Raw genomic sequence first — 21,846 nt, forward strand, 5'->3', positions numbered from 1 at the left:
TTTTAAAATTGGTTTTAACCTTTTTCTCTTTTTCAATTATCCATGTCCAAGAGCAAAGCTCAATGACTTGTTGAAGAGAGTATTTGGAGCTGGTGGGCAGGTGTCTTTGAATGGCCTTTACAAACAAAACAGTCCTCAACCTTGGCATGGAACTGGGCTCAATCTGGAGTGACTTTTCTGACTTCAGGGCTCTCATCACAACTTGCCATGAGACAGATACATAATATTTCTATTTGCATCAGTCTTGTGATCTGTGGCTTGCGTAGTGCTACGCTTTGTTTAGGAGATAACACTGAACCAGAGTTCAAGCCCGCTGGGGTGGAATAGAATACAGTGTGGTGAGAGGAAGTGCAGGGACCAAAAGACTATGAGCGCAGAGACCTGATGTGTCCAGAAGTTTGTATGAAGTTTTGACAGTAGAGACTATTCTCTCTTCCCTGAGGAGGACAGGACAAGTAGGGCTATCCTTATGAAAACAAACATTCATCACTTATCTCCAGGGAAATACAAACCAAGACCACTATGAAATACGACTTAATGTCTATGAGGGTGGCTTACATTTAAAGCAGCAATAACCACTTTGGAGATAATGTTGAGAGAAAGTTCTTGTGCTCTCTGGTGGGAATGTAAATTGACCCAGTCATTTTAGAAAACCCTATGGCACTTCCTCAAGAAGCTGAAGATCTCCCATATGATCCAACAGTCTCACTTTCAGTGGCATCTGGCTGAATACTATGAAAACATTGTCATAAAATTTGGTCCACTTCATTGTGTATGACAACATTATTTAAAATAGAAAAACATGAAAACAACTGAAGTCGTGTTTGTTGGAAGATAATTAGATAAAAATGTGTCTACGTGTATAGTGGAATGTTATCAATCAACTATGAACAATAGATGAGGTTTTGCCATTCACAATAGAATGGAAGGAACTCAAAGGAATTGTGCAAGATAAAATAAATCAGAAAGAAAAAGAATTGTTGGATGCTTCCACCTGTGTATTCTAAGACTAGAAAGATGTTATACATGATCACCCGGTGTACAGTGGTAATAGAAATAAGGTTACCTGAGAGGTAGGAGGAGGGAGACAGGATGGATACAGCCAAAAGTGGGAAACTTGGGATTCAACTGAAGTTCCGACCCCCCTCCTCTCAAGTATCTCTCTTTCTTACAACAGAAAACTCACGTGATTGGCTCCTCTAGCAACCAATTTCCCCATCTAGGTGCTTTCCACAAATGACCTTGTTGACTTAATAAGAGACACTTTGGGTTTGTTTGTTTGTTTGGGGCCCACACCTGGCAGCTCTCAGGACTTACTCCTGGCTCTGTGCTCAGGGATCTCTCCTGACAGGGCTTAGAGAACCATATGGGGCTCTGGGGATAGAACCATACGCAAGGCAAGTGTACTATTTCTCTGACCCCAATGAGAGACTCTTTTGTTGCTCAAATATTAGGATCTTCAAAGAGATTTAAAAACTCTTTGCCAGAAAAAAGAACAAAGACTAAGCCTATATTAAAATTAAGTCACAATAACACAGCCCCTATTTCCCCTGATGAAACATGCAGTCTAGTTGGAGCAAGACATTATATGGAGCAGGACATTAGTGGGCACAAGCGCAGCTGGAACAAGTGATACAAAGAGAAGTTCATGGTGCTACAACTACTTAGTTGTAGAATAGAGGAATTTGAACTCCTTGGAAGTCAGCCTAGGAACAAAGATGACCAGGATGGAGACTATTTTTTTTTCCTTTTAGTTTTTGTTTTACATTTAATATTTGTTTTTACTACATGAACATAAAATTTATTTAAATATATTTTGGTTTTTTCTGTTTTTTTTGGTAATTTTTATTTATTTATTTTTTTCATTTATTCTTTTATTGAATCACTATGTGGAAAGTTACAAAGCTTTCAGGTTTAAGTCTCAGTTAAACAATGCTCGAACACCCATCCTTTCACCAGTGCACATATTCCACCACCAAGAATCACAGTATACCTCCCCCCTCCCCCCAAGCTCCCCAGCCCCCACCCCACATGTGTAACTGGTAAATTTTACTTTACTTTCACATTATTTTGATTACATTCAATATTTCAACAAAAAACTCACTATTATTGATTTGGAGTTTCTCCCCCCCTAAAGTTGACCTGCTGAGAAGAAAGCATTTGGTAATTTGTTTTCTATTGCTGAGAATGGAGAGATATGAGGTCAAGTGGCCGCATTAGTAGCCGCACGGTTTTGGATTTCTGTATTTTAGTATTTTAGTAACTAAGTCCAGAGAAATATCTGCCAGAAATTGCATCATTGTAAGCTTGTACCTCTCAGCTACTTTATATTCCACATATGAGTGCAATCTTTCTATGTCTGTCTCTTTCTTTCTGACTCATTTCACTCAGCATGATACTTTCCATGTTGATCCACTTATATGCAAATTTCATGACTTCATGTTTTCTGACAGCTACGTAGTATTCCATTGTATAGATATACCAGAGTTTCTTTAACCAGTCATCTGTTTTTGGGCACTCTGAAGACTTTCTGTACAGGGTGTTTTTGTGCATTTTAGCTCAGAATCCATCCATTCCATAATTCATTATTTTGACCACTGCTCTGTGTTCAAGTAGGACGAGAATCTAATTATAGATATTTCTGACAGAAGTAAAGTCTATTTGAAATTTAGATACTTTGCCTCATAACTGGATTGAGTTAAGAACAAGATTTTTTAAGTAAAACCAACACTTTGATTAGCTTCTGAATAAAGTACAACATCTTAAAAAATAATAATCTTATCAAATAAGTTGTCTCCATATCCACGTTGGAGCTGGAAGGGTTGTCTATGATCAGACCAGCCCAAAGCTTGTAGGGCCCTGATGAGAGCAAAATGGGGACTACATTCCCCAGAGCTCAGTCCTGACAGGTCCTTTTCAGGAGCACAAATTACTGTCTGTTCTGTCCCTTCACCATGAGAAACACATCTCTGTAGCTAAATGTCAGGTGAGGCAAGAATATGGAAAGCTTTTTTAACACAGTGGAAATGACATCTGTACCTATATATTCATTGCAACACTGTTCACAATAGCCAAAATATGGAAACAACCCGAGTGCCCTAAAACAGATGACTGCTTAAAGAAACTTTGGTACATCTACACAATGGAATATTTTGAAGCTGTTAGGAGAGATGAAGTCATGAAATTTGCTTATAAGTGGGTAAACATGGAGAGTATCATGCTAAGTGAAATGAGTCAGAAAGAGAGGGACAGACATAGAAGGACTGAACTCATTTGTGGAGTGTAGAGTAGCATCATATAAGGCTGACACCCAAGGACAGTAGATACAAGGGCCAGGGGGATTGCCCCATAGTTGAAAGACTGCTTCATGAGCAGAGGGGAGAAGGCAGATGAAATAGAAAAGGGATCACTAAGAAAATGATGGCTGGAGGAACAAGTTGGGATAGGAGATGCATGCCAAAAATAGATAATGGACCAAACATGATGACCTCTCAGTGTCTGTGTTGCAAGCTATGATGCCCCAAAGTAGAGACAGAGTATGGAGAATATTGTCAACCATAGAGGCAGGGAGGAGGTGGGAAAGGGGGATATACTGGGGATATTGGTGGTGGGGAATGTGCACTGGTGGAGGAATGGGTGTTTGATCATTGTGAGATTGTAACCCAAACATTGTGAGATTGTAACTATCTCACGGTGATTCAATAAAATTTAAAAAATTTTTTTAAATATGGAAAGTTTTTTTTGTTTTGCTACAGCTTTATTGAAATATAATTTGTAAACTATACAGTCCATTCATTGAAGGCATACATTGTTTCTTGAGCCAGTTTAGTTTTGAAAGATTTTTTTAATTAACTTTGATTTGAGGAATTTCTGCTTTTCTGAAGACACTCCAAGTGGAATTGTTAATGAAATCCTTAAAGTCCCACTTACATTTGGAAATGGGCCATGTGTATATCATATTCTAACATCAGCATGGATGCTCACAGGGTAAACCACAACATAAAATATGGAATTCCATATAATTATTGTTGTATTTTCAAGCAGTATATCCTCATTCATTAATATAAGACCTATTTTCATATTATTTGTAGTCAGCTATGCACATTTGATAGCAATTAAAATGACTTGATATTTCAATAATTAATTAAACTTTTCCTCTGTTGCCCTGTGTAGTGTACCAAGAATGAGAGATGTGCTGGAAACTATCAATTGACTAGCTGGAACCTGTGTGTGTTTCATTGTGTCAGGATCAATGGTACTTATGGAAGGACATGGAGAGTTCATTTTCTGTTTCTCCTTTGAGAGTGTTAGTGATGTATAGAGAGATTGAGACTTTCTGGAGCTCAGACTAATCTGAATCCTGTGCTGCCCATATCTTAGACAACTTCACCCCACAGTTTAAAACCACATCCAGGATTCAGTAATGCCCCTCCAAGTTCACCCCACTGATCTATAATCAGACTATGGACCAGCACTGCCCAGAGGCCTTATTTCATTGGTATACCTTTCTGCTCACCGGTTTTCCTTTGGTTTGTCTTCTAGGAACTGGTGAGAGTGGCAAAAGCACCTTTATCAAGCAGATGAGAATTATCCACGGCTCAGGTTACAGTGATGAAGACAGAAAGGGCTTCACCAAGCTGGTTTACCAAAACATCTTCACAGCTGTGCAGGCTATGATCAGAGCCATGGACACGCTGAGGATACAGTATGTGTGCCCACAGAATCAGGTGAGCGTGCTAGAGCCCATGGTCCGCTCTGACCCATCCATCAAATGCACAACTTCCTACTTGGGTCAACATCTGATTAAGCGGTGAGGGGCCCAAGGAAGCTTTTGAATTCAGATTGCTAAGGAGAAATACCCCAGGTGTAGGGTCATGTGATGGATTTCTACAACCCAAGGTGTTCTGCAAGAATTCTGCAGGGACTCAGAATATGGCCAGACATTTATGTTGCTTCGTTTAGTTGCTGAGAAATAAAAATCAACAATTTTTCTCATTCACCTAAGTTAGCAGGGTAATTTCTTCACTGGTGTAACAAAAGCCTTGGGTTACAATGGCTGACTTTTAATAATTAACTGTTCTAGGACATAGTTTTGAAAATGACCTGGAACTGCTCAGAGAAAATCAGGTGTTGCATGTTGATTTGAAGAGTTAGCCCTTCTCTGGAGGTTAGTCATTTTCCACCATTGCGAATTCCAGCTAGCAATGACCCTCATAAAGTAAAGAAACCACGCTGGTATGAGCTGGCCTGTTGCCACCTGTTATTAAAAATACAAATCTTTAACGGTGATAGGAAAATAAGGATTCAGGGGAGAAGGAGGCAGAAGGGGGAAAAAAACTTAAAAAAAAATAAGCTTGGTTGAAATGCAAATATTTTGGAAAATACTATACCCAAATTCAGCATTCAGATGCTAAATTTAGATGTTAAAATTAGAATTCAAATTCATTTAAAATCATTGAGATCAAGATACAATATGATGAGGTAATAAAAAGGAAAGTTCTATCTAAGGCAGTCTCTCGTGGGTCTATTATTCAAAAAGATTCAGGCACCAGAATTGCTTGGGCTTTATATTTTTAAAGTCTTTTTAGCTTTTTTTTATTGTGAGATTCACAGTTACAAAGCTGTTCATGGTTGACTTTAGTCATCAATGTTCCAAAACCTGTCCCTTCACCAGTGTACACTTTCTACTACTGGTGACCCAGTTTCCCTCCCGATAACCCCATCACCCCCAGCCTACCCCTATGGCAGATACTCTCTCTCTCTCTCTCTCTCTCTCTCTCTCTCTTTTATCTCTCTCTCAATATTTTGGGCATTCTGATTTGCAATACAGATGCTAAGAGGTTATCATGTTTGTTTCTTATCTACTTTCAGCACAGTTCATATCCAGAGTGATCACTTTCATCTGTCCTTGTCATAATGGTTCCTTCTCTATCCCAACTGCCTTTCCCAACCACTTGAAGCAGGTTTCCAATCACGGACAAATCCTCCTGGTCCTTCTTACTACTGTCCTTGGGTATTAGTCTCATATAATGTTTATTTATATCCCACAAATGAGTGCAATCATTCTATGTATGTCCCTCTCCTTCTGAACTCACTTTACTCAGCATGATACTCTCTATGTCCATCCATTTTTAAGTGAATTTCATGACTTCATTTATCCAGACAACTACATAGTATTGCATTGTGTGGATGTATCATAGTTTCTTTAACCAGTTGTCTGTTCTTGGGCACTGGGTTGTTTCCAGATTCTGGTTATTGTGAATAGTGCTGTAATGAACATATAAGTGCAGATGACATTTCTATTGTGTGTTTTTGGGCCCCCAGGGAATATTCTAGGAAGTGGTATTGCTGGATCATATGGAAGCTCAATTTCTAGCTTTTTGAAGAATGCCCATATTGTTCTCCCAAAAGAGTAAACCAGTCAACATTCCCACCACCAATGAAGGAGGTTGCTCTTGTTCTTTTTTGATGTGCTCCAGTCTCTGTGGTGTGAGATATCTTATTGTTTTTTTTTGATTTGCATATCCCTGATGATTAACAATGCAGAGCACTTTTTCATGTGTCTTTTGGCCATTTGTATTTCTTTGAAGAAGTTTCTGTTCATTTCTTCTCCCCATTTTTTTATGGAGTTGCATTTTTTTCTTGTAAAGTTCTACAAGTACCTTATATATCTTGAATATTAACCCCTTATCAAATGGGTTTGGGGTAACAATTTTTCCCATCTGTAGGCTGCTTTTATATCTTGGTCACTGCTTCTTTTGATGTGCAGAAGCTTCTACTTTAATGTAGTCCCATTTGTTTATCTTTGCTTTCACTTGCTTGGTTAGTGGCGCTTCATCTTTGAAGATGCCTTTAGCTTCAGTGTCATAGAGAGTTCTTCCCATATTTTTCTATATGTACCTTATGGATTCAGGTCTGATATTGATGTCTTTAATCCATTTTGATCTGTGCCTGGCATTAAAAAGAGGTCTGAATTCATTTTTTTTTTTTGCATGTAGCTGCCCAGTTTTCCCAGGACCACGTGTTGAAGGGACTTTCATTTCTCCACTTTATTTTTCTTGATCCTTTATTATTGATTAGGTGAGGGTTGGTGTTAGGATATTTCACTCTGTTCCACTGATCTGCAGGTCTATCTTTATTCCAATACCATGCTGTTTTAATTATTACCACTTTGTAGTACAGTTTGAGTTAGGGAAGGTGATGCCTCCCATCTTCTTTTCCCCAAGGATTGCTTTAGCTATTCGTAGGGGTTTGGTTTTCCATATGAATTTCCAGAATGTTTGATCTGTTTCTTTGAAAAATGTCATGGGTATCCTTATGTGAAATGCATTGAATCTCTATAATGTTTAAGGAATATTAGCTTGGGCTTTAATATGAACCCCCAACATAATTTTGTATGGTTAGTTCATGCCATCTGTGTTCAGAGATATTTTTACAACTGATATCTTGGGAGTTCCAAAGCCGTCAAAGAAATAAAAGTTTTGAAGTCCTGGGTGACTCGATTATAAGGAAGCATGGAGTGTGCCAATGCTTGCACTTACTTCATGGTTTGTGGCCTTTTGTTTTCTTTGAATTTTTGAAGAAATAAAGAGATGTATCTTACCTACAACTGTCAATAATGTTGTTATGTTGGAAAGAGTTTGGCTCTGGCTAGAGTAGCATAAGGGAAGTCAGGAAGGGTGGAATTTATCCTTAGTACATCTTGTGCCCAGTAATGTGAGAAATACGTCCTGAGTCATTGGGAGGTTCTAGAAATGAGTGTGACGATTCTGTGAGAGAAGGCTGGTTTTGTGGCATGCTGACTACCTTTGTGAATGTGTGCCAGTCTTTCACGGTCCCCAATGCAAGATACCACCAGTGTACATTCATTTCCAATAAAAGGTATGTCAGGAATGTCCTTACAGTGATATACTGATAGAGGGAGTCTCAGTTTCCCCTTGCCAGCTGCTGCTAGTGACCCCATGTTAGCTGTATTTATTCCATATCTTAAACATTCCTCAAAATTTCTGGGTTCTTTCTGAGACTGAGTAAGTTTAAAATTTCCCCCAATACTGCTAATTCTGCTTCAGACCTTGGGCTCATAGGAGACTAAGAGAAAATGGAGCAATTACCTGGACATATGGTGAAATATAAAACCTGAAAGGTCTTAAATAAACAGACATTCGCCACAAGCGTAAGAGGAAATGAAAGATGGTAATGATAGAAACACAAATGGGGCCCTTGTGGTCCAGTATCACCATACTTTAGAAAACACTGCTTGGTGGCGTTATCCTGGGGCAGAATTTCATTTTTCTCTTCAGTCTCTGTTGCAAACCTTCCATGTTGCAGTGATAAAACAAATGCAACTACAGGCATTGAATAGTTAAGAAACAAGAAGAGTGAAGCACACATGTTAACTCTGGCTGCAAAACGTAGAAACATTCTTAATCCATGGCACCCGCAGAACAGGTTGCAAGTGGACTGAGTCCACAGGCTTTAGTTTGCCAAGTCAAACCCAGGCAAAAGCAGATAACACCTATGATGTTGGATTTCCTTGTCAGCCAAACACAGACAACACATCTGTCTACTTCATTCACCAACAAGAGGAAATGCTTTGCACATCCAATGGCATTAGCAAAGTAAGAACTCCCCAAAACTCCTTGTTTCTTCTGTCCGTCCTTTAGGTCATGGGCATCCATTCCTTCTTTATTGTTTTACAAATCATTTTCCCCCTGTGGGTTTGTCTACATTCCAAATGTGAAACCGAAACAAATTCCCAAGCGCTGGCCATAAAATGATCAAGCAGTAATATAAAGTAATGAGGCTCAGGCTTGGAGTGTATGTTCTCCTCTTTACAAAGGATCGTATCACTTGAGCCAATTGATTAATGATAGAAATGAACAAAATCTTATCTAGCTTTGATATTTTCAGTGGTGTAATCTTGCCCTTACTTATTACTGTTGAGCATTTATTTCCATTATTTGGTATTTTCAGACCTGGGAACATTATCTTATGAGCATGTAGAAAGAATAAAATGTAATTTTAGAAAGCTTTATTGTAAATTTCAGTGCAATTATTTCTCAGAGAGGTTGTCAAAAACCTTTGTCTCTGACTTGACAGACTACATAAAAACCAAAGTTTATCTGAATAAATGGTCAGCATTTGTTTTTTAACCAACATATTTTTTCAATTAAGATGTAATCTTGAAGATTATCTTTTATACACCTGTGTTTTTTAAAAAAATATTCATATGAATTTACTCTGCTGATAAGACTTAATTTTTATGAATTTCTCAAGAGTTTCTTATGAGTATATACTAGAATTTATGATTTTCTGTCGGACACGGGAGGCAGGGGTCAGGAGCGGTGGGCGAATGACAGACCTGCCAGGCAGGGCTGGGGTGTTCCGAGCGGGCCCGCAGCCTCGGGCGGGCACGGGACGCGGGGAGCGCTTTTCCGGGTGGCACGGGGTCTCCAAGGGGAAGAGCCAATATACCTGTCGGACACAGGAGGCAGGGGTCAGGCGCGGTGGGCGAATGACTGAGACCTGCCAAGCGGGGCTGGGGTGTTCCGAGCAGGCCTGCAGCCGCGGGTGCTAGAATTTATGATTTTCTGACTAAATGTTGCTAAGGCATTTGCTCAATGGCAGAACTTCCAAGTCTGCATTAGCTTATAACTCATGTTCTCCAATGATTGTTTCTTTGAGCTTAAAAACCCAAAGAAATTCTTTTTTTTTTTTTTTTTTTTTGCTGTTTTCAGTATGTCTAGCTTAGGAAATTCTCATTTTGTCCCTACAGTAAGTGACAGAAATCTTCTAGATCTTCTTAAAAGTACCGCAGAGTTATCTTAGATGATTTAGATAAAGAATTTCTGAGGTCCAAGGGCATCAGACTTTTACAATCAGTTTGGTTAGGTGGTGTGTGATTCCCTAGGGAAAAAATAAGGTCGACAGGTCTCTTCAGCTGTGCATCTCAGAGTCTCTCTGGCACTTGTGCTTCGAGCTCTTAACCATGCTGAGGTCATGTATTTGCATGAATCGTGCAAATTTAACCACAAGGCTCATCACAAAACCAGCTTATTTTACTTAGCTTTCATTTTATCCCCCACCCAATCTTTACTGAGGTGCTGTGATTTGCAATACTGTTAGTGACTGCTTCTTGCATACACAGTTCTAACCTCACCCCCACCACAAGTGTGCCCGCTTACTCCACCAATGTCACAGGGACCCCTCCCATCCAAATGCCACCCATCCTTGTAGGCTCAATTCCCTAGACCAGCTCTCTAGTACTGTTGCTTTTTCGCCCTTGCTGAAAAACATGATTTTTTTTCCCTAAGGAGATTTGACAATTAAACAGCTAGAGGAATATTTTTGCCTGCCATTTCACTCCAAGTACTTAATTTAGAACTTAATGTTGCTTAGAAGTGTGAAGCCTGAAATTCTTTTTGAGAAGCATCTTGGCGTCCCAGGATAGCTCTGTTGGTACCACACCCACCTTGCAGTTATGAGGCAGTGTGTTAGATGCCTGATACCGCTTCACGTGCTGTATCAGGATGCTCTGACATTTGGGGTCCACAAGTGCCATCTTGGATGCTCTGACATTTGAGGTCCACAGTATGTGTGACTTCTGGCACACTGAGCACTGCAAGTGAGCACTGGACTGCATTGTGGCAGTGGACTCCTGGATCAGGCCATCTTGCCAATCACACCCATCAAAAGATTTCTTTTTTCCAGTTGAATTGCTACACAAGATCCGTGATCATTCTTTGTGAAATCGTGCAGTTTTTAGAGTCAAACAAATGACTCCTGGCTTCAGGTCCCCTCTGTGTTTGGAGTTTCCATTTCTTCCTCAGCGTGCCCTAGCTAATGTCTGTGGGTCTGTCTGGCAATGGGATATTGCAAACAGAGCTTCACAGGTAGAGACATCTGCATCACCAGGGGCTGGTTCGCCGTGACTCCAGGATCCACTGCCTGTGAGGTAGAATTACACATCCAGCAATATAGCCGAAGCTTGGGACTAACTAACGTCACATGACAGTCACTAGACAGCCACAGTCAAACCACAGCTGTGTCTGTTACAACATCACCAGGATCAGTTCAGCTTGGACGTTGCTTTCGGAGCAATCTTCCCCAGGTGGAGGAGGAGACATCTGGCTATCTTTCCTATGGAACATCCTATTTGGTCTCTACCCTAAGAACTCAGCAGTCAGCAGCACTAATCATTTGTTTTCTCTGACCCCACCAAGCTCTAGGTTAGACCAAGCTATAGGGTTAGCTGTAGGGAAGGTGGCCAGGGCAGCTGCTCCAGATGATATCCTCAAATTCAGTGCAGATTCAGGGATTGTTTGTTTTAAGTTTCTCGGGGTCCAGACCAGCATCATGGGGTGATGGGGGCTTGACAGTCTTGCTGTATCTCATTCTTTGAGGTGACAATCTCACCCTCCTTTACTTTCTGTTGCCAGTAGAAATTATACTTTCTTATTGATCAGCCAAGACTCGGGGCTACAAGTTAATCTGACAGCATAGTAATACATAATAGTACCTACTAAATATCTTATAATTTTGTGAGTGTGGGACAAGCACATAACACTACGAAAGTAAACGGCTGAATGCCTTAATTCCTTAATAGACAATTGAGTTGGTAGTTCATCTAGTATAAATAGACATTAAATATTTCATTTGACTTTTTAAGCAGTGAAGTCTGTATGGGACAGAATCGTAGGAGGTTAAATTTCCTTTAACACCAAAAACGACTTTGGCAATGTTTTGTATCTATGTATCTGTCACTCTTCCAGTTTTGTATTAGCAGAAAGCAAAAAACTGAAATTCTAGAATGATTTTTCAGATTCACATGAAGAGATAAAGCACATAGTGAAAATAGATTATTTATGTTTCATTATATATCAGTTTCTCTGGCATGACTTGAAGTATTTTAAGAGTCTCTTAGTTTCTAATTTGTTTGTTTGTTTGTTTGTTTGTTTTGTGGCCACACTTGGCAATGCTCAGGGGTTACTTCTGGCTCTGCACTCAGGGATCATTCCTGGCAGTGCTCAGAAGACTATTTGGGATGGAAGAAATCAAACCCAAGCTAACAGCATGTGAAGGAAGTCCCACCCTCTGTGCTATCACTCCAGCCCCTTACTTTCTAATTTTTAAATCACCCTTTTCAATATTTTTTCAGTCCCAACCTCTTCTGCATGAAAAGTTGGTTTTCGTATGAGTCTCTGGGAACAAGGAGATCAACATTTGGATTTTGGGTGCAGCCCAGAATTTTTTCTTTTTTTTTTTTGGCACATGTGAAATTCAAGCTCTTTCCTTTCCCAATGAATGTTGAAAATTGGGTGATATGTTTTTCTCTTAACCGAGAAACTGTGCTTTTAGATAGGACCACAACATTTAATTTCCCATCAAAATCTTAGACTGGAAGCCCCTGTTCATTCCAAAATTTCTCCAATGAATCAATGTTTCCTTTAATGTGAAAATTGCTATAATCAAAACTTGAAATGTAAGTGTTGAGAAAATATAATCATTGAGATGAATAATTGGTTTTCTCCTTAATCACTATTATAGTTAAATCTGACCACCCACTACCCATGAACCCTGGAATGGGAGATGAGAAAGGTTTGAGTCTAACTATGAGTAATAAGATTTGTGTTATCTTTAGAATATTACTTTCTTCCCCTTCTACCTCAAGGTGAGGTCAACATTTCACTTAAATTAAGTATCACTCCAAAAGTATACTTTTTAAAAATGCAGAAAAGCAGAAACTCAAAAAGAACTGTCACCGAGAAAGTCCAGTGACTCTTGATCTTTTTGACCCCCTATCTGTTCATCCAACATTTGCGAACTATTTGCCTTGAGTGTTTTTTTTAAGTTGCATTGTACTTGGTCTCTGTCCAATATCATATAAAAGACATACAGAACTAACCTCACACTCAAATATAAAGGAGGAAAACTATGAACACACTCATGATTTGGAACTATTTAACAAACTCAATTTTCCTTAACAAATTATACTTGGTGATGCTGGAGAAGTTCTCTTAGATGTAAATTCCTTCACAGTTGGCTCTTGCTAGTAGAGTTGCATTCTCCCTTACCGATGGTGGAAACACCGCAGTGTGTCCTGCCTCTGGGTACATTCTCTTCACTAATGAACCAGCCAGCCTTCTTGATCATTTTGTTGTCCAGCCCTCCAAGGGAATCACGGGAATACTGAAATTGGAGGTGGTTTTCTCCGTAACTGGTTGCTAAGCTCTATGACATTATGCTAGGCAAATCATTCTAGAGAGCACTGTGTAACTATTAAGAGCTTTGTACAGAGTATGAGGGGGAAATGGAATTTGGTAACAAATACAACAGAAGTGAACTGCTAAGAGTTTTGTGTGTGCTTAGTTGGTTCTGTGTGTCCATTTTTTTAATTCTTCTTTTATGCTTTATTTTTGGTTTGGGGGCCATACCAAAAATTGTTAGTTTTGAGGAGGACTAACATGTTCCTAAGCACTGAACCTGGGCCACTGCATTGCAAAGCATATCCCTTGGACCCATCTTCCTGGCCCTGTTTTTCTCTTTTTTAAACCAGTAAACATATATTTTATTTAAAATGTATTACTGTTGTTATTAGGAGTAGGGGAGGTTCCCAAACAGTGTTCAGGAGGTCTGGAGACCCCATTCTGTGGTTGATGATTCTCAACCAACCAGGCTGGTGGATCCATGTAATAGTACTTGTACTTTGAGGTGCTAACAATGATCTGGACCATCTTGGTGGTGCTTGGTGGACTGTGGCTGATGATGCTCGAGGGAACCGTGTGGTGCCAGGCATTGAGGAGTTGGCGGCAGCAAGGTCACATGCAGGTTGGCCCCAGTTCTGTCTCTCTAGTCCATAAACTAATAAGCTTACCAGTTGGCTAGTTTTGTTGCTCTTCATGCTTTCATCTTTCATCTGGAAGCTTATATGCTTTCAGGGAACTTTGTGACATCATCTCTCATGTACTTCATCTCAATTTCTAACAACTAATCTGTCTAAAGTATTATAAAATAACTTTCACACTATGACTGATTCTTGGTGCATTCCTCAGTCACATGCTAGCATTTCGGCACTTTCTGTAAAGAGAAGTACAGGTCCAGGTGTATGTGTTGAACTTGGCCATTTCTAGGATTTGGTTAGTAAATTGTTTACTTTTGTATAACTGTTCAAAGTGTGTGGGGGCTTTTCTCTATCAGGTTATCAACACTGTCATCATCCTTATTTAGATCTGTTGATATCCAGGGCTCTGCACAAGTGTTTGTCATTACTCCAGTAAGAAGTTTTGCTTTTCAAGACCAGATTAGCTTGGTGTTTGAGCCTGAGACCATAACTGACAGGAAATTGATTTTCTATCCTGTCAGTCACTGACATTTTCAACAACCTTGAGTGGAGCACCAAGCTTTTGGTATTTTTAATTTCTTCAATTGATGACTCTGTTTGGTAATATTATAAATTGTTCACATTTGGATAAAGAAGCAAAATACCATTTTCAAATGACTGAATGGGTACCACATCACTAACTAAAAAGCATCTATGGAAAGAAAACTTGAACCATTATGGCAGAAAAAGACAGGAAAATTCATATCATGGTATTCCAATTGTTTGATTTTTTTGTAAAAGAAAGTTAGGAGGGGATTTGGGGAGAAAGGAACCCTTCTACACTGTTGGTGGGAATGCCGACTTGTTCAGCCCTTCTGGAAAACAATATGGACGCTCCTCAAAAAATTAGAAACTGAGCTCTCATTTGACCCAACAATACCACTTCTAGGAATATATCCCAGAGAAGCAAAAAAGTATAGTCGAAATGACATCTGCACTTATATGTTCATCGCAGCACTGTTTACAATAGCCAGAACCTGGAAAAAACCCGAGTGCCCGAGAACAGATGACTGGTTAAAGAAACTTTGGTACATCTATGCAATGGAATACTATGCAGCTGTTAGAAAATATGAAGTCATGAATTTTTCATATAAGTGGATCAACATGGAAAGTATCATGCTAAGGGAAATGAGTCAGAAAGAGAGAGACAGACATAGAAAGATTGCACTCATCTGTGGAATATAAAATAACAGAGTAGGAGACTAACACCTAAGAATAGTAGAAATAAGTACCAGGAGGTTGGCTCCATGGCTTGGAAGCTGGCCTCACGTGCTGGGGGAACAGGCAGTTCAGATAGAGAAGGGAACATCAAGTAAGCTCTGGTTGGAGGACCCACTCAGGAGGGAGATGCGTGCTGAAATTAGACTATAGATTGAACATGATGGCCACTCAATGCCCCTATTGCGGACCACAACACCCAAAAGGAGAGAGAGAGAACAAAAGGGAATGTCCTGCCACAGAGGCAGGGAGGAGGGGATGGGATTGGGAGGTGGGAGGGATACTGGGTTCACTGGTGGTGGAGGACGGACACTGGTAGAGGGAGGGTGCTCGAACATTGTATGAGGGAAACACAAATATGAAAATATGTAAATCTATTACTGTATCCTCATGGTGATTCACTAATTAATAAATAAATTAATTAAATAATTTTTAAAAAGAAAGCTAATGACAAGTTTGAAAAATAAGAGAAAGAGATCGTCAAGTCTCCAAGCCACTAAATCATCCCAGATAGATCCATTTCCAGGCTAAAACTCTGTGTTCTTCTCAGGATGGTGGTGGGCAGAGTTCCCTCTCTGCTGAAAGGTTTGGCAATAGGAGTCAGTCAGTTGTAAGACAGAATACTAGCTGTATTAATATCTTGCCAGCCCCTAGGTTCTTATTTTTCATCATGCACTTCCTTTTCCTATCCTCACTGGGCTCATCACTAGCTCATCATTGAGGTCTGAGTGCTACTTATGCTACTAGAAGTTAATATGAATGACTGATTATACTGAATATTCATTCCATCTAGGAAGTTAGAGATAAGGGCTCAGCTGATAGTAAGAGTACTGGATATGTGCTTGTTTTGTGGAATAAATAGGACAAATGCATAGTATTTGTCTAAATGAAAACTTGGAGTTGAGGAGGTGGACAAGTCGTCTAGAATTAAAAAGCTTCAAAGATTTTAATAACTACTGTTTCTCTTGAAGGTTTCCTGAGGACTTCTAAGTACTAACACTTCATAGTATTCCTAGACCATGTACCACCAGTCGCTCCATGTAGTATGAAACTATTCTCTAGCATCCAGCTCACCCAGAGCTTTCAGTTTTCATGTCTGTTTCCTTCAGCTTTCCAATAAAGGCAGAGCAAAATAATCACCCAAAAGCTCATCATCATCATCATCATCATCATCATCATCATCATCATCATCATCATCATCCCGTTGATTGTCAATTTTCTCGAGTGGCCTCACTTACATCTCCATTCGTCCTAGCCCTGAGATTTTAGAAGCCTCTCTTTACTCATCCTTCCCAACAGTGCCACATTGGAGGCTCTTTCAGGGTCAGGGGAATGAGACCACCCAAAAGCTGCTTTTTAAAATTCTATGTGGGCATCAAGAGACGCCTCAAATTGTCATCATTTTGACTTTAAAAAGATACTATCACCAAAATGTCATATAGTTTAACCTCTGTGAAAGTATTATGGAGATTCCTAGAAAAAAGTTAGAATAAAACTGCCTTATGACCCGGTAGTACTACTTCTTGGCATCTAGACTCCAAACACAAAACATCAATTCAAGAGTAAATATGCATATGCATACTTATGTTCATTACAGTGCTTAGTATAATATCCGGGTATGGAAACAACCCAAATGTCAAACTATGAATAAATGAATAATGAAATCGTGGCATATATACACAATGAAATACTATGCAGCTTTAAGAAAAGATAAAATCATGCTGTTTACTATGTGGGTGGAACTGTTTATTTAAAAAAATGGGGCCAGAGCGATAGCACAGTGGGTACGGCATTTGCCTTGCACATGGCCGACCCGGATTTGATTCCCAGCATTCCATATGGTCCCCCAGGCACCGCCAGGAGTAAATCCTGAGTGCAGAGCCAGGAGTAACCTCTGAGCATCACTGGGTGTGACCTAAAAAGCAAAAATAATAATAATAATAATAATAAAAATTAAAAAAAAATTAAAAATTGTTAAAAGTTTATCTTTATAAAGTTGTTCACAGTAATTTGTTGCATTTAATATTCAAACACCAATCCCACCACCATTACACCTTCCCACCACTTTATTTCGAATGTTTCCACCCTGAACCCCAAACCCTGTCCCCAAAGCAGAACTAAAATGATTATTTTATATTGCTTATTATGAATAATCTGCTAAAAATGATACCAAAAATTTCCTTAGAAGAAGTAGAAGAAGGTATGTGAAGATTTTTGTACTTCACCTTGAAGCCATTGATCCCTTCTATAAGAGATTACTAGTATATTGTTAAAGGTTAAGCCTTGTGTGTATGAGTTTGTGTGTGTGTGTATTTTCACCCCTGAGATTGGTTGCCTTCTACTTTAAGCACCATCAAATGTGGTGCACTACTCTTGGTACATCAATGGTGTAAAGTATGAGATGTCCTGTAGTCACAAATGTGGCCACTCATTCCAGAAATTCTAAAATTTAAAATACAGTTATACAGCAGCTTCACTCATGGGTGAGGCTTATCTGAGCTTGTGGAGAGTGGCCATGAGCATGGTGGCAACAGAGTTCTGGAGGCTTCCAGCTGCTGAGGCTTTGTTGGGGCAGGGAGGGGAATTTACCCACTCACCTCTGGATTGCCCTGGATTAGACAGCCTGGTGTGGAGTCTGGAGGCATCTCTGCAGTGTTTCATTCTGTGTTGCTCTCTTCTGAGAGCTTTATTTCTCACATGGGTGGAACTTGAGGATATCATGCATCATCTGGTGGAGTCATTCAATAAGGAGAGAGACAGTACAGAATGACATCTGTAATATGTGAAACATAAAAAAACTTGGAAAGGGAACATCAAATGGCCAAAGACAAAAGAACTGGAAATCTGGACTACAGAATGGGTCTTACTTGAGAATGGTTTGGGCACACTGGTAGAGGAAGTAGGCACTAAAGTGGTGGTGGGTGTGGTATTGAAATGATGTATGCATGAAAGGATCATTAACGTTATTGTAAACCCTCAGACCTCAGTAAAAATGGGGGGAATCCCACCACCAAATCCAAACCGGAGTAAGATATCTCTCTCTCTTATGGTTCTTCGTGGGATTGGAAGTTTCATGAAGGCCATGCATCAGCCTCCTTCACTTACTTCTTTAGCTCAAATATGTAAAATAGTGCAAGCCAGTTAGCCAAAAGACTACCCAAAAAGAAATGATTTCTGGTGCAGAAGAATACGGTTTGTCTGAAAAGACCGTGCAGGTGACACTAAGGCTACATTTTGGCCTTTCCTGAGCTTATCTCTGAGAAACTTCCCAGCCCTGTCTGCTCTCCCTGTTGGTTGTGGTTCCCCGCATAGCCCATGCCTGTCTGTTTTCTCATGTTCTCCATCTGTTATAATGTCCTGACACTCATAAATAGCAAAGTTTATTTATCTTGAATAAGGCATTTCAAGTCATAATGAACTCTCTGTAACAACCTCCTTTGGATTCAGAAGGCTTTCCAGTAGATCAATAGTTTTCTCATTTGCCGCTTTACATTTTAATTATTGTATTTAATTTTTTACTTTATTTAAACGCCATGTTTTACATAGTTGTTCATAATACAGTTGTTACAGGCTTTTGATATTCCAACACCAATCTCTCCACTGGAGTGAATACCCCTCCACTATGGTCCCCATTTTCCCAAGTCTGTCCCCTTAGCAGGTACACAATAATTTGTTTTCTATTGCTTGTCACAACCAAATGGCTAAAATTAATTATCAAAAATACTCAGTAAAAGAAAATTTGTGAAAATTGTTATATCTCTATAAGGGGCTGCTGAGTCTTTGAGGATTTACTAAGCTATTTGTCACCTGTTGAGACTTCTGTGTTATTATTTTTGTTTGTTGAGTTTAGTTGGCTTCTCTATTACTTTCTTCTCATCTAATTTGGTGTACTCTTCCAGGAATTTCAATATTGAGGAATTTAAAGGCATACACGGTCACACAGTCCAGAAACTTTAGGAACTGTAGAGCTGAGATGAGGCTGCAGAGATTCCTAGTGAAGCATGGAGTTAGCTGTAGGTGTGCTGGCGGCAGGGGGTGTGTGTACGGCAGACGGGGTCTCAGCAGGGTAAGGACTTGAACCTCACCTCCCAAGGGTACCCCAGAGTTTTCAGCCTGTGTTTATGATTTTCAGCTACTTGGCTTGCATCTCCTTGTAGATTTAGTTCATGAATCTGAGGAACAGGGCCTGTGAACAAGTAGACATGTTGGCTGTTATGGGCGGGGAGCATATTACATTTGAATTTTTCATGCATCTCTCCCACTTCTGGTTAGGATATTTTAGAGATTGGAAATCATGTTCTGTTTATCTGTATATCTCTTGGGGCTCAATATTATTTATGAAATAGCATGAAAACCCATGAAGATAATATCATATATCCAAATCTATCTGAGAATTTTGTCTACAGGGGGATAATCTCAGAGGATGACTGAACTTTTCTTTTTCATGACTTGTTTTTTGCGGTTATGATATTCAGCAAAAAAAATAGAGAACACACAAGGTGTTGCATTTCTTGTAAGAAAATGTTTGGCATTGGAAAACATTTCTTTTGAGTTGCAGGATAACCAAGAAGTCTGCCATAGTCCTGGGGCTCAAACTTCAACACAAGAAGCATGGCACTGGCTGTGTTCAGCTCTTGTTATCTACTAAGCTGCAGATGCACTCTGCCTATGGAAGTTAGGTCAGTGGCCATCTCTCTTAACAAATTAAATGACCAGACAGCAATTTTGGTCTTCCTTTGGCAAGGAAGAGTCAAGAGAATGACTCCATTAATAGGAATACCTTCTTCCAATAACACCCCCAGTTCTAAAGTGACATAGGAATTAAAAAAAATCAAGCTTATAGTGACCAACATATGACACTTTATTATTTAATTTGAGAATAAAGACTGGGATTCACCACTGAGTCATGTCATGTCACCGTTTCTAATACTGCCCCAGGAATGTTAGACACTTGCCCATAACATTATCACATGTGCTGTCAGACCTCAGCCTCCTCTGCTGTGCTGAAGAAAAGGAAATGGAAGGGATAGAGGCTGGAAGTGTTCCCCAGGTGAGAGACCTCTCAGGGAGGGGGTCAGGTATTGTGACTGGTGTCAGTGTCTTAGCACTTGCCACAGACCTTTCTTTACCCAAGCTTAATGACTCCTTAACAATAGGGACTTCTGGGGCCGGAGCAATTGGACAGCAGGCAGGATGTTTTCTTTGTATGCAGCTGTCCTAGGTCCAATGCCTGGCACCCGCCTGGGCCCCAGAGACCTCCAGCGGTGACTTCTGAGTGCAGAGCCAGGAGTAGCCCCTGCGCAGTACTGGTGTAGCCCCACAAACAATCAGATACACAGAATAGGGACTGTGAACTAAGGGGCAGCATGACGTCCGGAACCCATGCTCTGCACCCAGGAGCCCTAGACTTAATTCCTTGCACTGCATGATTCCCTGAGCACTGAGCTTGGAGTAGCTCCTGAGTACTATTGGATGTGGCTCCAAAGTCAAACTGCCCCCCAAAAGAGTGAGTATTGTGTTTACTTTGGGACCCAAACATGAGTGTGATTCTTTACTCTATTTTATTGAAGATAAGTCGTGATGTGTTAAATAGTTTCTCAGTACGGATCACTAAGAAAATGATGGCTGGAGGAACCAGTTGGGATGGGAGATGCGTGCCGAAAGTAGATAATGGACCCAACATGATGACCTCTCAGTGTTTGTGTTGCAAACCATAATGCCCAAAATTAGAGAGAAAGTATGGGGAATATTGTCTGCCATAGAGGCAGGGGGAGGGTGGGAAAGGGGGGTATACCCGGGATATTGGTGGTGGGGAATGTGCACTGGTGGAGGGATGGGTGTTTGATCATTGTGAAATTGTAACCAAACATGAAAGCTTGTAACTATCTCATGGTGATTCGATAAAATTTAAAAAATAAATAAATAAATAAATAAACAGTTTCTCAGTGTGGTTACTCATAGCTGCTCCCACTTTAGAGAGCAACTGAGATTTACTGGGGGCTGGGGAGGGGAATTAATAAAAACTTGCCCAAGAGCATACAGATATTACAGGTTAGTGCCTGGAGCACAGAACAGGTGACCTAACATCCCAGGAGGAACCCTCCCTAAGAAAGATTCACCCTTTCTAAGAATGGAAGGCTGTCCAGTGGGAGGGAGTCTTCCAGCAAGGGGTTCAAGATGAAACCAATAAACAGCATATGTGATGGCTTTTCTCTCTCACCTTTTTCTTTCTCAGTGTCATTGTCTCTGCTTGGTATTCATCGACCTCACAAACTGTTATCTTTCAAAATTTGTGCAGAGGGATCATGCAATTTTAGAGAGAGAGAGAAAGAGAGAGGGAGAGAGAGAATAAGGATTAATGTAGCCATGGGGAGACGTTGGAATATTGAAAATCTTTCTGCTAAGAAGGTTGGAAATAGTTGTTTTTCTTTCTTTTATTTTCCTAGAAGAGAAAAGTTGAGCAAGCAGGAGATCATTTCAAATGTCTTTTGCAAATAGAAACTATCAAAACATGACCTTGACCTTGGAACCAATGCAGACAGCCAGGAATGATCAAATAAAACTTGGAGGATATTCTGATGGTGCTAACAGGACTCATTTTAGCTTTGATATTGTGCCTGAATCATGTACCAAAGTATATCCTAAATTTTTATTCATGGTGCCCCTCTCTCTTCAGAGTCCCTGACCTACTCATGAATTTGGTTTAATTCACTTGTGAAAAAAAGCAGAGGGGTATGAATGCCATCTCT

The 21,846-nt window shown here is 40.0% G+C and overlaps 1 protein-coding gene across 1 annotated transcript in view; it reads left to right on the plus strand.

Annotated features, from left to right (window-relative positions):
- Positions 1 to 21,846, plus strand: part of GNA14 (G protein subunit alpha 14) — a 203,206-nt gene that overhangs the window by 107,684 nt on the left and 73,676 nt on the right. The window contains exon 2 of the mRNA XM_004612962.2: positions 4,543 to 4,727. Within this exon, the coding sequence (XP_004613019.1) occupies positions 4,543 to 4,727 (185 nt within the window). The remainder of the gene's footprint in view (positions 1 to 4,542; positions 4,728 to 21,846) is intronic.

The sequence above is a fragment of the Sorex araneus genome, chromosome 1 (assembly GCF_027595985.1).
Source record: "Sorex araneus isolate mSorAra2 chromosome 1, mSorAra2.pri, whole genome shotgun sequence".
Lineage (NCBI taxonomy): Eukaryota > Metazoa > Chordata > Mammalia > Eulipotyphla > Soricidae > Sorex > Sorex araneus.